At 34.7% G+C, this 15,584-nt stretch overlaps 1 protein-coding gene across 11 annotated transcripts in view; it reads right to left on the reverse strand.

Annotated features, from left to right (window-relative positions):
* The window catches only part of BRD1 (bromodomain containing 1), a 74,359-nt gene that overhangs the window by 38,801 nt on the left and 19,974 nt on the right, over positions 1-15,584 (reverse strand). For 10 of the 11 annotated variants that reach the window (XM_037390471.1, XM_037390472.1, XM_037390473.1 and 7 more), the window contains 2 exons: positions 6,738-6,894; positions 201-332 (listed from right to left, as the gene is read on the reverse strand). In XM_037390471.1, the coding sequence (XP_037246368.1) occupies positions 201-332; positions 6,738-6,894 (289 nt within the window). Of the gene's footprint in view, positions 1-200; positions 333-6,737; positions 6,911-15,584 lie in introns of all 11 variants that reach the window. The other variant, XM_037390475.1, reaches the window with a different exon arrangement.

The raw sequence follows: 15,584 nt of genomic DNA on the forward strand, positions 1-15,584 counted from the left end.
TGGTCCCTTCAAACTCAAAGCATTCTACAATTCCACATTAACTTTATATATGAGGAACGCATGCACATATATTTTTTGATCCTACATGAGGGTTAAAAGACAAACTCTGCAGTCTTCCTATTGCAAAAACTCTGTGTGAAAATACTTAAACTATCTTTCCTTCAGAGAAGTTTCACCAAATTAAAAGGTGGTCCATTTACCTGTTCTCTTTTTAACTTTTCACGCTTACGTATAAGTTCGATCAACAAACGTGCTCTTTCAAGATCATGGCGCAGCCTTTGCCAGTACTTCAATTTCTCTTTTAAGGCTTGCATTTCTTCATCATCTTCTCTCTAAAAAAACAAAAGGTTTTCATGAAATTAAAGCCACTAACCTCTTTTTATAAGCTAGTTTTATGCAACTACAGAATGTATACACAGGAAAGGAGAAACTACTGGTCAGAGTACTTCTAGAGTTTCTTGACCTTCTAGCTGAAAACAAAAATCTATAAGCTGGAAAGCAATCCTATGGTGAAGGCTATTTACATCAGAAAAAGTAATATAGCAAACAGCAACCTAGCGGTATAACAAGTCACAAAATAAGGTTTGGTATTTTCACATCAAAATCCAAAACAGGTGAACATCATCAGCTTCTTCAGAGACTGAAGCCTGGTAGAAAAAAAATTTTGTTATGCTCAACACAGCACACCTCCCCCCGCACCCAGCACAATTAAGACACATGCTTTAACAGAACAAAATCATTAGGACTTCTGAGGACAGGAAATGAAAAGCAATCACTTAATATAGTAACTTCAAATGGCACTGCAAATGGGTAATGCAGTAATACAATCTTGCGGTGAATGGAGGAATTTAATTCACACATTTCTAGGAAGAAGTAGTGTTTAAATACTGCAAGTACTTAGTTTGATATGTACGTACAGAAAACAGCCTTTCTTGTTTTTATTTTTTTTCCATAAAAAAGGATATTGTAATACTACCTATAGTGTTCAAATGGTATTGGTAATTCACCAGAAACAAAGCCATAAGAAAGCAGAAGTCCTAATATTAGTACCAAATACACAAAAGAAACATTTGCTTTGGAAAATTATTACATTTAAAATGAGTATTTTATGAAAGAACCTCAGAAACAGATCCAAAACTTTGTACGCTTCCCTGTAACTATCATAATCCAATAAACACTTTATAAGTAATCATGGGTGGGTTTTTTTAAACTAAAACAAACAATACATTCAGTAAGTTATAAAAAAATAGAAGACAAAGGAATAAAGAAAACTGGCCAGGCAAATGAACAATAACCAACATTGCAAACTGTTACATTCAAAGCAAAAACCTTCCAAACAGAAGGATAATTTTAAAAGTATCATAGGTCCTCTAAAGGAAGCTTTGCAATTTTTCAGACAGAAGGTTCTGAACACAGAACTGTAAAACCTGGCAATTCAAAAAAATATCTAACAGATTTGCAAGTGCTATGATTCTGTGATCTGCATCACGTTCTACTGCTTTATACATTTTGTGAAAGCAAAGGCAAGTATTTGTGGAAGTTAGTTTAATTCAGATCTGACTTCACTGAAGTTGAAAATCGTTAACTATCAACTATCTCTGTATTACAATACAAGAATCTGGAATCAACTGTTTGTTCCTCTTTTTTTTTTTTTTGGGGGGGGGGGGGGAACCACAGGAGGAAAAAAAAAAAGACAAAAAAAATTGTAGCTAGAAACTTCTAGTTCCCTTTCCTAATGACTATTACTACTGACAGTTACAGTTTCTTTTAACGAGTTAAGTTTTAAGACGCAACCATTTAACTGTTGAGGGTCAGAATAGTTCAAAGTAGATTCTGAAATAAATAAACAAATTAATAAGCACATTTGCAATTCCTTAAAATTCTCAGACTCAGTGAATTACAAAGTCTACACAGCCACTAACTGCTGCTCTCTTACACCCCTTCATCTCTGAGTACAGATCCCACGTGTGGAAAAACAACCTAACTGTTCACTGACATAGCTACAAAATTTTTCCATAGTTTTACTGTTCTTTCAGATCTCAAATGAAGTTATGGCTATCGCTAAAAGTGGAAGGCTTGTCCTCCCTTTGCTTGCAGCCATTTTGTCCTATGTAATTGCATAGTTCAAGAAACTGGGGAAGCAATCCTGTCTGAAAGCCAAGTCAACAAAACCACACTAGTTTTAGGGTGGGTCAGGAAAGTTAAATACAGCAAGAAAAGAAAAAAAAAAAGTTACTTTGTTACAGCAGATTTTGCAGTAGTTCTTTAGAAACTTAAGTATTTGGCTAAATCTGAAGGTATAGTTGGCTTTTTCTTAAAAAAAAAAAAATAAAGCTTATCTTTTTAGTTGAATCATTTGTTTGACCAATTTTATTCCATAAAATAGGCAGGTAGGTGTAAATCTGCACATGTGGCCCTAAGTATCAAGAGGACCTTGCTTGCCCCCTTTTTTTGTTTGTGCACACATACACTCCCTTCTTTAATGCCACTCACGCTTGGGGATTAATAGCTCCAAGACTACAATTTTTTGACACTTCTATGCAAACTAACGTTGGCAGACATGGTTGTAGTAGCTAATACAAACCTCCTTTACCCTAACATATTTATTACCTGACATACAACATATACCTTAATTGCATTAAAAGATCCAGGCAAGCTCAAAAGAGGTATTGGAAACCAGAGCATTGTGCTAACTAGTAATAAACTTGGATAAAAAGAGTTCTTTTCAATTTTTTAAATTTTTTTTTTCCAAAAACTTTCTCACAAGGAAATTTCTATTAACTTCCTTGTAAAAGAGTTCTTCCAAATCTTCCTTTCTATAACAAAGCCAGGAAGTTTCTTCTGGCTGATGACAGAAAGAAACTCTCTGGTATTTTCTGATTGACTTAGTTCCTGCTGACCACTAAATATTACCTAGAAAAGCTAAAACTGACACAATTTATTAAAGTTGAGGAAAGAGGGAAGCACTGCTAAGTCTACACAGAGAATATGTATCAATTGAACTGGTCTTCAGCTCCAACTCCCACCGTGAGTACGTTACCAGTCTCTGCATACTAGCAGGAAGACTGGACCAACAGATCACTCCTTATGCTGGATGTGAATACATGGGCACAGCCTCACTCCCTACAGGGACTGTAATTTAATATGAGCCAAACAAAAACAGAATTGTGGTGATGAAACGGGACCTTGACCAATACAATTATTTTTATTAAAACTCTCTGCCGGCACTTGTATGCCAATCAGGCGAAAACATTCAGTAGTTGCAACTTGTGTTCTTAGTGAAATCCTCAGTGCAGATGTCCTTAGCCACCTGCACCATCCACTTTATTTCTCTGAACAGCTGTTTTAAACCAACTGCATTACAGCTGCAACAAGTTACTGCACTTAAATTTCACATCTTATTCAAGCATTCTTTACGTACAGAAAAAAAAAAATAATGGGGATGCAAGTTTATTCGAGTATTTCCAATATCTTTCCTGAATTTCTAAGTAGAGAGAGAAGTGATAGTATAAACCATTATTTCAGAGGGTTCCTTGCTCCTGCAGATGGTGAGGTAGTATGTAAGTTAAGATCTTCTTGCCTGGTTTGGAATTGTTAGTTGATATAACGTCACCTTCAAAAGCATACCGTAACTGAGCTCTGAAACACATTCATTAGGAAGTCATCCTAAATCATGAATGCTTCCCCCCCTGTCAAATTTGTTCTAGTAAACAATCATTAGAGGGATCAAAACCACCTTCCACTAGACATCTTGAAACCATTATCAGGGTTTTGATTCCTCATAACATTTCTTTTCGGTTTAAGTAACAACAACAATAATAATAATTTAGAAAAAAATCTCCTCTGAATCTGTATTACATCAGTGTTTACATTCCTTTGACTGACTGAAAACCTATTTAGGATTCTCGACTTTCTGACCTCTCACATAAAATAAGGTAAAAAGAATTTTCCTTTTTAGACCAAAATAACCATCTGTATCCCCAAAATTTTGAGGCATTCTCACAACAGCTACGCCACAGCTGTTTTAATAAAATCTTCATTATGATTTGGCTTATACTTCGAGTAACAAAAATGACTAATGCATCAAATGCTTTGCAGTTACAATTATTTTACTAGGTATTATAAATACTTATTGATGCTGTGGAGAAGAGACAGTGTCATATACTGGACACTTGCTACTCACCGAAAAGCACTAGCTACATATTTTTCATCAACGGAATCATTTAATATTCAACTTTGCCTGAAATTTGCTTTTTTCTTTTCATAGGACAAAGTTAGTTTCAATTATTAGTTTTGAAGAATAAAGTCTCAAAGTGCCTCAATTTTTAATAAACAAATCAAGTATTTTCCAATTTAGAAAATGATGACATTATTTTCTTACTTTCTTCTTTTTCTAATTTCTGTAATTGGAAAAGAAATAGTGTTTATACAGGACTGCAAACAGGCAAAGATTTTAAACAGCCACTACCTAAGGCATATTCTATTATACCAAAACATCAATTATAAGAGTAATATTATCTTGGTAGCTACTGTTTAAGTATTTAGAAATGTTGCAGTCTCATCATGCCATCTCAATAGGAAAAGTACTTTTGAACTACCAACTAGCAAGTATAATTTTTCAGACACTAATTATAGTCTAGATTGATAATGCCACATGAGCCCCAGATTTTTTTGCTTGATTTTATTATTTATAAGGACTCAAGCTCATTTTTTTAAAAAAGTCTACTATCTGAATACATTAATTTCAGCTATTATAAGGTCACTGCCAGGCACCACCGTTCAGAATAGAAACTTCTCCAACAGAATTAAAAGATTAATCCAAGATCAGAAGTAGAATACAAAATATTTTAGAGAAGTTACAACCCAAAAAAATAGTATTAAAATGGACTAATATAGAAGCAATGAAAGGAAGATGAACAAGTGGCCAATTTATATTCAAAGTTAATTCCACCTAAAAGGAACCTATCGCTACATTCCACCTAAAAAGAATCAGAGATTTCAGCTATGAGGAAAGGCTGAGCGCGCTGCGGCTGTTCAGCCTGGAGAAGAAAAGGCTTAAGGGGAGAAATGTGATCAATCTAGGGAAATGTGATCAATCCAAACAAATACCTCAAGGGAGGCAGAGCCAGGCGCCTTTCAGTGGTGCCCACTAACAGGACAAGAGCCCAGGGGCACAAAGTGAAAAACACGAGGGACCCTCTGAACATCAGAAAACACTTTTTTGGGGGGTGGTTTTGGGTTTTTTTTTTTTTGTGTGGTTTTTTTGTTGTTTCTTTGATTTTTGTTTGTTGTGTTTTGGTGGTTTTTTTTTTTTGGATTCCTGTGAGGGCGCTGGCACTGGTTGCCCACAGAGGTTGTGCAGTCTTTACCCTTGGAGATACACAAAAGCCGTCTGGAAGTGGCCCTGGCCAACCTGTTCTAAGTGGCCCTGCCTGAGCAGTGGATTTGGATCAGATGACCTCCAGAGGTCCCTACCAACCTCAATTGTTCTGGGAATTATTAATTATTTTCATGAAAAGCTAAGAAAAAAAAACCATACACAAAAATGTCAGATCAAATAATTAGGAAGCAGTGTTGACAATTGTATTTTTATGACTACATCAATTAATGACTTAATCAGCAAACAGCAATGCAATTCAAACAAAAATAATAGTTAATCCTTAAAGAGGAAAAAAACCAACCTCAATTTAATACAAGTGAATTATTATCAAATACATTCTTAAGTCCTAGAGGCTATTTTACATGAACAATTCCACCGGAAATCAAACACCTGGAGAATGGAAAGAACACTGTCAGCAACATTTTCAGTTCAATTAGAAAAGGTAACTGGGATGCAGTAAGAATTTCCACGTTATGATGCTTCACAGTGTTTCAAGGTCTACACATATGGATCCATACATGGGATTCAGAAAAAGACCTTTTAAAGTATTTTCGAAGACACCCAGTGACTTGAAACCAAAACAAGGAAAAACCTGCCAGACCCTCTAACATCACTGAAGAGCTGTTCATATTACAAAAATGGGAAGCAGAAGAGTAACACTTTCTGAATCTGATACACATCTGGAGTGACCATTTTCCTGTTTTTCAGCAATTTTGATGGGTAAATGTATACAACTTTAACCAACCTAGACATATTTTATCTAGGATGAGTTTGACTTTTCACAAAATACCAGCATGTTTATGCTTGTCTACAATCCAATTTAACTACATCAAAAGTGAAACTAAAAGTTGAAACGGGTCTCTGAACTTCATCAACAGCTTGTTCTTTGTTCTGTTATTACCAAACAAGACGGGCAATAAGGATCTGAAGTAAAAATACCGGTTTTCTTAGTTACAAGTATTGAAGATTATATTTGCTTTACATTTTTTCATGAATTTAAAACAAAATTTATTTCTTATTTTACTAACTCACAGACATTGAGTCAGTTCCAAACACAATACTAGTCAATGAACAATGGTATTAGGATAGTTTTGGTGACAGCATTTTTGTGAAACATTTAAGCAAAATGAAAGAAAAACCCACACAAATATTTTTTTCTACCTCACAAATTAAAATGGATTAAATAATGTCTGATTTTCAATATAGGTCATATTACTTAAGAATAAATAAGACAAAGAATTTACTCAGTCTTGAAGAAGAGAAAGTTTTTACTCCGTGCTGCTTCCTGGTTAATTTTTTACTCTATAAAATAGAGATTTTCTGATTTCTTCTTAGAATTAAAAAGTGTATCACATACCTGTTGTGTGTTTCTTTGTGACTGTAAACTGGACTGCAGCCTTCTCAACAGAGGAACACCATTCCTAGACAGTCTTTTAAGCAACCAGTAACTGTGAACTCGTTCAACAAACTGCTTCTTCCGCTGAATGGCCACCTGATTCATAATCTTATTTAATCTAAAATATGGAAAAACTGAGATTGTATTTTTCACAGTAAAGTATAGAAAGTATTTGTCTATGGAAGTTAAACATCAGATATGCATGAATGTATAACATAACAGCAGCGATCACCAGATTACTAATTTCTTTCAATGACATCCTTTTTAGTACAATTATTTCTGAGAAGTACATTACAATCAAATACATCTGCTTGACACTGTGGTTTCTACCAAGTATGTTCAGGTACTTTATAAAGCTAAAGGGTATCAATTTTTTTCATGATCATTATCCCAAGAGCAATCCCAGATTAGGGCTGTGAATAAAGCTTTATTCAGCATAATTTTCCTATTGAAAATACAATGAGAAATAAAGCTCTAAATGCCTACGAAAGTTTGCAGATAACTTGTTACCACCTTCACACACAATTAGTAATTTATTTTGAACATAATATATGTTCAAACTTTTTACATAAAAACATGCAACAAAAAGCTTGTATGACTCATCTGCTAAAATTAAATTTTGGTAAATAAAGCAAACAAAAAATGTAAAACAGAACACTTACGATTTTACCCCACACATACAATAAAAATGTCCACACAGAAAAGATGCAAGAGAGGATGATACAGTTAAGCAAAGCATCTTGATTAAATAAGTAGTATGTTCTTCAAACTTGTTTAAGAGATGCAAATACTGTTTACATACCCTCTGTTTAAAAATAATAAAGTGCTGTATAAATACTACACACAACAATCTTGACTATTTTTTGAATAATGACACGTTAATATTTCCAAGTCACACACATGAAAACTAACCTCTCAAAACTTGCCCTAAAAAAAGAAGTTTATCTGAAACAGATCTTCAACTCTCTGTGAGAAATCAAGGCAAAATATTTCCAAAAAAAGTTAATGGTTGTAGAATTAAAAAGTTTTGGTTTTGTATGATATTGCAGGGATTTGTCACAGGTGACAGTCCTTGCAAAATTAACACAAGATGCCCCAAGGCACCAACCACCTGTATTGTTAGGGGGATTGTTCATTTGTTTGAGGGCATGGATGAGTTGGAGAGAAAGGATCTCCCCGAGCTGAATGTAAAAATTACAGAAAAGATAGTATCAATGAACAGAAATCTGTCAATTCTTCACTCAGTATATTACTGCCCATAGCAAAACTCTACAATGGTAGTAGGTTTATCAGAGAAATAAAATTTAATAACATAATAGGAAAAATTAAATTCAAGAAGTGTCTGATTTGTAGAGCACAACCACAAAGCATTTAAATGGGGAAAAAAAAAAACACCCAAGAAACACCCAAACCCCAAAACATGAACATACACACATAGTAGTCTTTTCCTGCTTTTTCCCTTTTATTATTAGAAATAAAGCAGTTTCTTAGGTGAGTGACAGAAGAAAAGTAGTTAAATACCTAATTAAAATTTAAAGGTGTAAGTAAACCTTGGGCAAAACGTTAATTTTAAGAACACCTGGGAGATGTCAATGATGATTTTCACTGACATAAGTGAGTCTACCCTGAGTTCACCAAAGGTCATCTATCCCTGGTTGTTTTTTCTGGGACTGCATAGAAGGTAACGTGCAATATAGGTCTACTCAGTGCTACGCTAACTGTAGCTACAGAGCTTTGAGTCGTAAAGACAGAGCAAACACAGGTTTTCTTTAAAATACAGTCCCACTGTGTCCTTCAGTTCTTCAGTGACATATTTTTTTCGATTAATAACTAAGCCAGTTAGGCATTCTTGAAAAAAATTAGCTTAACTTAAAGGTGAGAAAGCCTCAAGATGGGCTTAGGACTGTCTTTTAAGTCTTTCACTGAAGGGCAGAGGCAAGCTCCACAAAGACTCACTCTATGCAGAACACACCTTAATGTGACCATATTAAACTTCAAACACAACAGAATTACAATTAATTATAGAATGCAATCAAAATGAAATAATTACTTTCACATCTCTTGGAAACAGCAAAACCTACTGAACCAAGTCAAAAAGCCTTAGCAAAATATATACCTACTTGGAAAGATCAGAAAATCATAACTTAACATGAAGAAAGGTGCCTTGGCTTCACACCCATCAGATGTGGCAAGACTAGGCAAACATCTTTAATTACAGCTTTAAGTACATTTGCCCATTCACATAACAAACCATTCTATTCATAGATAATTACAATGGTAAAGTGCTAGAATAAGCTTAGTAAAGATGTTCACAGAAGATATCTTCTGTTTATTTGTATTTTGAAAGTTGGAGGAGAATAATTTGGAGTGAAGAAACTACTTAACAAGGGGTAAGAATCTACTCCTTTCTGCCTTCCCTCCCAAAAAACCCAAACAAATACTGGCTGTTCATACTTCAGGTAGACACCGGATTTCAGTAGTGGCAATACACCACCAATCACCCCTTAGTTTCTCAAAATACAAAGGTCAGAAGCTCTTCACAAGGCATTTATCTACAGGGCCTCTACACTATGATCTTACTGATATAACATGTTTATCTACTGCTAGACCCTAAGAACCCACTAACTATAGCAATTTCTTGATCACCTTTTTGCTTTGTCAGATACTCCCAGTAGACGTTTACTGTCCAAAACACTTTGGCAGACAATACAACTGTTTTGAGAAAATAAGACACAATTTGTCCACTGCTGTAGAACGCTAGGAGTAGCACAGACTGGGTATTGATAGAGAAGCTCCTACCCGTGGCAGCACTACCATTCTAGGAAACAGGTTCTCACCACAAAGATACGTCCAGCCACAGCAAAGCTGACCACAAAAGCATGAAATAAGGCATACAGGTATGCACCAGTCTTGGACAAGCTCCTTTCTGCTACCTGAGCTTGAACTAAATTTCTAAATGTTGAAATTAAACCGTCAAACTAGAATTTTTAAATTATTAGTCGTCTTAAAGGAGTTTGCTGCATATTCTACATTTTTTAAAAAAAAAATTACATCTATGTTGGGAAAAAAGCATTAATGAAGAGCAGAAAAAAAACACAGATCCTTTTGAAACCATAGTTCAGGCTGAAGCATAAATTATGGCATCAAAAATATGTTGCATTTACAAAAGCAACACAAGGACGAGAAGAAGAAATTGGTTTGTTTTGAAAGAGTAAGCAAACTCAAATTTAAATTAAAATGAAAATTAACAGCTTTGGTGAGAAACTGTAATTTATATGCTGCACTACATTAACCCTCTATTCACACAGAGACATTTGATGGATAATCCACCCTGTAAAGAGTGATACTCCTAATGCACTGGTCAAAGCATTCAGAGAAAGCTAAGTGTTACTCAGTCCTGTATTTCCTCATTTTTTATAAATGCATAAAGTATTTTTTGTCAACATAAGAGATATGATCCTCTCATATTTGTAACCTCACAGCTTCCTTCTTCCTACTCATGACTGCCTTCCTCTCCCAGTTTGTTATGTGTCACTGTGGCAACTACAGCAACTGGTTACACGAAAAAGTGAAAACAGTATTTTTGGTGACTATGTGGCAGCTTAACCTTAGAAAGTAAATGACATTCAGCAACTTTTCTATTAATCACCACTAACCGCTCCACAAATCATACAGGGTTTTTAGTCTCATATATAATTTCAATATTATATTCAGACTTCTATAGCAAATCTCCATTCTCAAGTTTTCAAAACAAACTGAAGAGAAAATTTCCTTAAGCAAGTACGTGCTGTTGCCAGTATTTGCAGAAGGAACTTAATATGAAAATCTGTAAGATCAAGTAAGATCAAATACCCACTAAAACAAATCAATTTTCAAACTTGAACTAAACCTAGTATTTTAATTACTATACTTCCCCTGAGCCTCCAGTTTCATCAGTTTTATTTTGCATCCTCCTTTATCTAACATAGCTATATTAAAGGTACACACAAAAAACTGAGACTATATTTTATTTAGTATCACTAAAATACCAGTTTCTCTTGAACTATGGTAATACCCATACACGATCACATTAAGTTCCACTTTACTGAGCAAATAAAATACCCTTATTTTCCCACACAAAGATTGCAGATATGTTTCTAAAACCTGTCAGAACTAAAAAAAAAATAAAAATCTAAATTGAACAAATGCTAAAAAGTAAACAGACTTTCAAGAACATCTGAATTTTCAAGCCTTGCTCAGTAGAGTTCCACAGAACATACTGAGACTCATAGGAAGCAGAAAAGAAGTAAAAAATTACCTACAAACGACTATGGTAATTCCAATTACACTAACTGGAAAAGAACTAACAGAACAAACAGAATAAAAAGCTATGGAAGTGTCTATTTTGGGAACTGGAATTAATTCTGGGGTCTTGCCAGCTATTCCTCCTAGTTCCGTATCAAAAAAATCCAGCTTTCAATGATAAGAAAGCCTGCTTGGACAGATGAAACCCTACCCTTCGCAGAGAACCTTTGGCAGCAGATGCTTATCATTGTTTGTACAATGCCTTTCCATATACCAAAACCAAAAAAAAACACCCACAGTGGAGACAGCTTTGTTGCTGTGTCTGCATTTGTAATACCCTCAATAAAAAAAAAAAAAAAACAAAACATCAACTTATTATACTGCTTCCTCACTAGAAAAAACCCAAAAGCAAGAAAACCTTTTGATCAGCTTTCAAGACAACACAGATAGATGAGTAAGTAAAAATGGGAGTCCATTTGCATGTCTTTATTTCCTTTGGAAAAAGGACAAGGTTTCTTTTGTAACCAGCAGAAGTCCGCTGGGTATCCAACAGGGTGCATATCAAATCCCGGAAAGGGTGACAATGATTTCATTTAAACTTCTATAGAACACAAGTCTGCAGAGTCCCCATGTGACAAATACATGCTTTCCTAATTATAACTACTTTCCAGATTTTGTATTGAAGATCTACTTTCCAGATTTTGTATTGAAGATTTCAAGAAACAGAAACGTCCCGTTCCCAGATCACTTCCCTCATAAGTCTACCAGTTTTGAATCACCTTCACATTCTTTCCTTTTTGTCTGTATATTTTAAAATTCTAGCTACTGATTTTGCCTTTCTCTGCTACGCTAATAGTCCAACAGGATATATTTTATCTACTGACACATCTTCCTAAGCCTGAAAGTCTCTTCAGGTTCCTATTCTTTATTCTGCACTTACTGGTATTTAAGTAGTATTTGGTTTTGACTGAACATGTAGGAAGCACTTTTTCTTGCTTCAGACGACTATGAAACCAGCCATCTATTTTTCTACTTGAGCAAGCAGCTTGTAAAATTTTTCTTGGACAGGAAAGTAGAACATTGTATTTAAGAGTTAAGAAAATTCTGTGTTATTTCAGTCAATTCTCCATTAGCTATAACAAGTTACTTAATTGTTAGAATAGAAACAAAGTTCGTGATCTTCCAAACCTCTAGATAAGGATAAAAAAGAAAAAAAAATACAAAAAAAACCAACCAACCCCACCCTGTCACATTGGAAAACCTCTTTAGCCTTCTCACAAAAATCACATGTATAGATTTACTTCTGCCACTTCCTACACGTAATACTGAGTCATGCCTTTTCCTTAAAATTACTCAAAATATTATTCTGTACTTCTTTTTTTATAGTATTTTTAACCATACTACACATGATTTTGAAATCTAATCTCAAAAGGATTCATCAAAAGCCTTCAAAAGCAGAAGATACAAGTATAAATCAAAAATCCATAATAAAAAGAAATATCGGTATTTATCTGCTAATTTTTGTGCACTCTAACTTGTCTATTGAATGGAAAACTACCAGGAGATATTTCTTCAGACAACACACTCTGCAAATCATGTTTTTGTATAGCACTTACAAAAGGCAATGCCCTCTAATTGCCACCAAAAAAACCCCTCTTCATGAAAGTTCACATAACTGGGGAAATTCAGAAGTATCAAAAAATAAAAACACATTAATTTTGTTCTTCATAACTGCATTATCACATATATAATTAATTGTGGACTGAAATCCTTAGAGGACACACAGAATACTAACGATGCACCTTTTACAGACATATCTAACATGAATTTCTGTTTCAAGCTTCTTTGCCCTGTACATGCGAAAAAAAACAAAGAGAAAAGAAAAAAAATATTCTATGTTCTGCATATTCCTATATCCACTTTGTGAAAAGGGCATATGTGAATACGAGACAGCAATTCTATCCTCTGGATTTTTAGCTGGGGAAATGACCCCTTGGACATCAATCAACATGTGGCTTTTAAGACCAGATACAGAAGTCTTTTCCCAATTTTTTTTCCTCAAAAAAATCAAGATCCACTTTTACAACTATTAAATAAAGTCACACTTCCTAACACACATTAATTCCCATTTAACAAGCCAACCAGAGTCAAGATGAACTAGCTTGAAAATAAAAGTTCTAAAGCTACCTTTTTTTTCTTTTTTCTTTTTCCTAAATACCACTGCACCAAAGTTAGTGAACACCATAATAGCTTTCTTCTTGATTCAGGTGCAAATTGTTTTCTTATTTAAACACAGAGGTCAGGATGACAGCAGCAGTAGTTTCCACATGTATCAGAAAGGTTTCCAAGAGAATCAATCTTACAAGAAACATCAGTGGATGATGACTGCTAGTATCTCCTCCCACTTTACCTAGGTGATTCCATCATTTAATTATTAGGTACAGCCACAAGGCATACCAGCATCATAGTCTCCTGCAATTAAAGTATTTCCGCATGATTTTGTGAAAGTATACATACATGTATATTCAAGGATAAACAGCTAACAGACATTAGTCTGGGTTTATTCAGCTTTCAATTTTTTTCACAACGCAGCCAGCCTCTAGTAGTACTTTTCAATGGCTTTTTTAATGCTGAATTTTAAGTGGCATTTCTTGTTCTTTTCCCCCACTTAAAAGCTTTCTGAAAGCAATAAAAAAAATCCCAGTACCCCAAAAAATATTTTAAAAAATCCCCAGAAGAAACCCACAACCCACATATATGATTAAGAAGCATCATCTACGAATGCAGGCTAACAGTGTCTCAAAGGCCTTGTAAATGTTCCTTTCTGTTTATGCTGCGTTTCATCACTTTGTGTTCATTTATTTTTTTGATCCATACTTCATTTTAGAGACAATCAAGATTCCTGTGTTGAAATAACAAGGCTACATTTAATTATCTGGTAAGAAAGTTCAGGATAGTTCATCTGGATAAATTCTAAAACAAAAGGAAGTATTGGTTTGGCCTCGAGACATACAGTAACAGATCCAGTTTTATTACCCAGTGTAACGTGCTTTCTAATAAAAGCAGAGGTCAACATAGAAAAATCAGTTAATGCACAGTACATAAATGTTGATTTCTAAAGACAGCTGAAAATATTTTTTAAGAGTCTCAGCAATTTTTGCTCAGTTATCTGCCCACTACTTACCTACTTTTATAAGGATATTTTAATTCTCTTCCAGTAATATGACACAACACAACTGATGCATATGACATGGAAAACAAGTGTAACACCTCATTCCACCTTGTTATGAAAGTGGAGCTTTTTTGCTTATCTTTTGCTCTCTGTACAAGTATTGCATTTCAAATGCTTTCTTAATTTCAGACACTACAAATATACCATGTAGAAACTAAAACTAAAGATGAAAGCAAATATTTGCTTTAAAATCTCTGTTTTCACTTACAGTAATACTTGCATGAATGGTATTTTAATACAGCAGATTATACTGTACCTCAGTGTAACTTTAAAATTATTGAAGATTAAGTATTTTACATCACATTCAGTTTCCCCAAAGTATACAGCCACAATATCCTAGTTTCACAACATTTTCAGAGACCATGAATATTGATACTGGCTTTGCTTTTCATGAAGTAAATTTTAAATGCCTCTTTCAACATATAAGATTAAAAGACTACACCAAAACTATGTTATACTAAAGGATCAAGCACTCAAACATAAGAGAAACCAGGTAATTTTCACAGCTAACACTCCAACTCTTCTCTGTGTACCCATCCTACTCACTGAATAAGGCAGCAGGGGGAATAAAAAAAAAATCCCCAAGACATGGAGCACAAGGGGCTGTACAAGATAATTAACATAGGCAAGAAACTAGATTTAGATTGTCAAGTCAGCCCTACAAGTTAGGATTTCTTAACTGGGAAATTCTATACCCGTAAAAATTAAGAAAAAAAAATATCTCCCAGGCAAAATTCAAAGAGTATGAACACCGCAAGAACAAATTTGCCACTGTCTTCAGACAAACTAGTTGGTGGCAGCTGGAAGCCACTTTTCTGAGAACCATTTGCAACAGGTGCCAGTTCTGCCTGTCCCTCCCATACAGAGGTACAGTTTCAAAGTGTCTTCCCCACTCACCCCTGCACATAACACAGCTGCTCTGACACTTCTCAGAAACATGTGACTTTAGACTAAGCTCATTTCTGCCTTTTCAAAACAAAGAAAGAACAACAAAAAAGCCCTGTTCAATGCAAGCAGTACCATCCATGTAAGCAATAATTTTCAGCAGTTCTGTATTTCAAGAAAAAATGAACGGTATTTCCCAGTAAAGAGGTAACACACTTCTGTAGCCAAAAGGCTTGATGCAAATCGCATGTCATAGGAGGTTCCCTGGTGGTCCCATTATTATTACAAGTGCTAAAGCAAGTTACTAAGAAGTCAACACTGAGAGCACTGAAAACCATAGTCACCTTAAGGCTCTGACATGATCTACTGCAACTTTGGAAGTGGATACTTAGGTACAGACTTCCTAA

Source organism: Falco rusticolus, chromosome 5 (assembly GCF_015220075.1).
Source record: "Falco rusticolus isolate bFalRus1 chromosome 5, bFalRus1.pri, whole genome shotgun sequence".
Classification (NCBI taxonomy): Eukaryota; Metazoa; Chordata; class Aves; order Falconiformes; family Falconidae; genus Falco; species Falco rusticolus.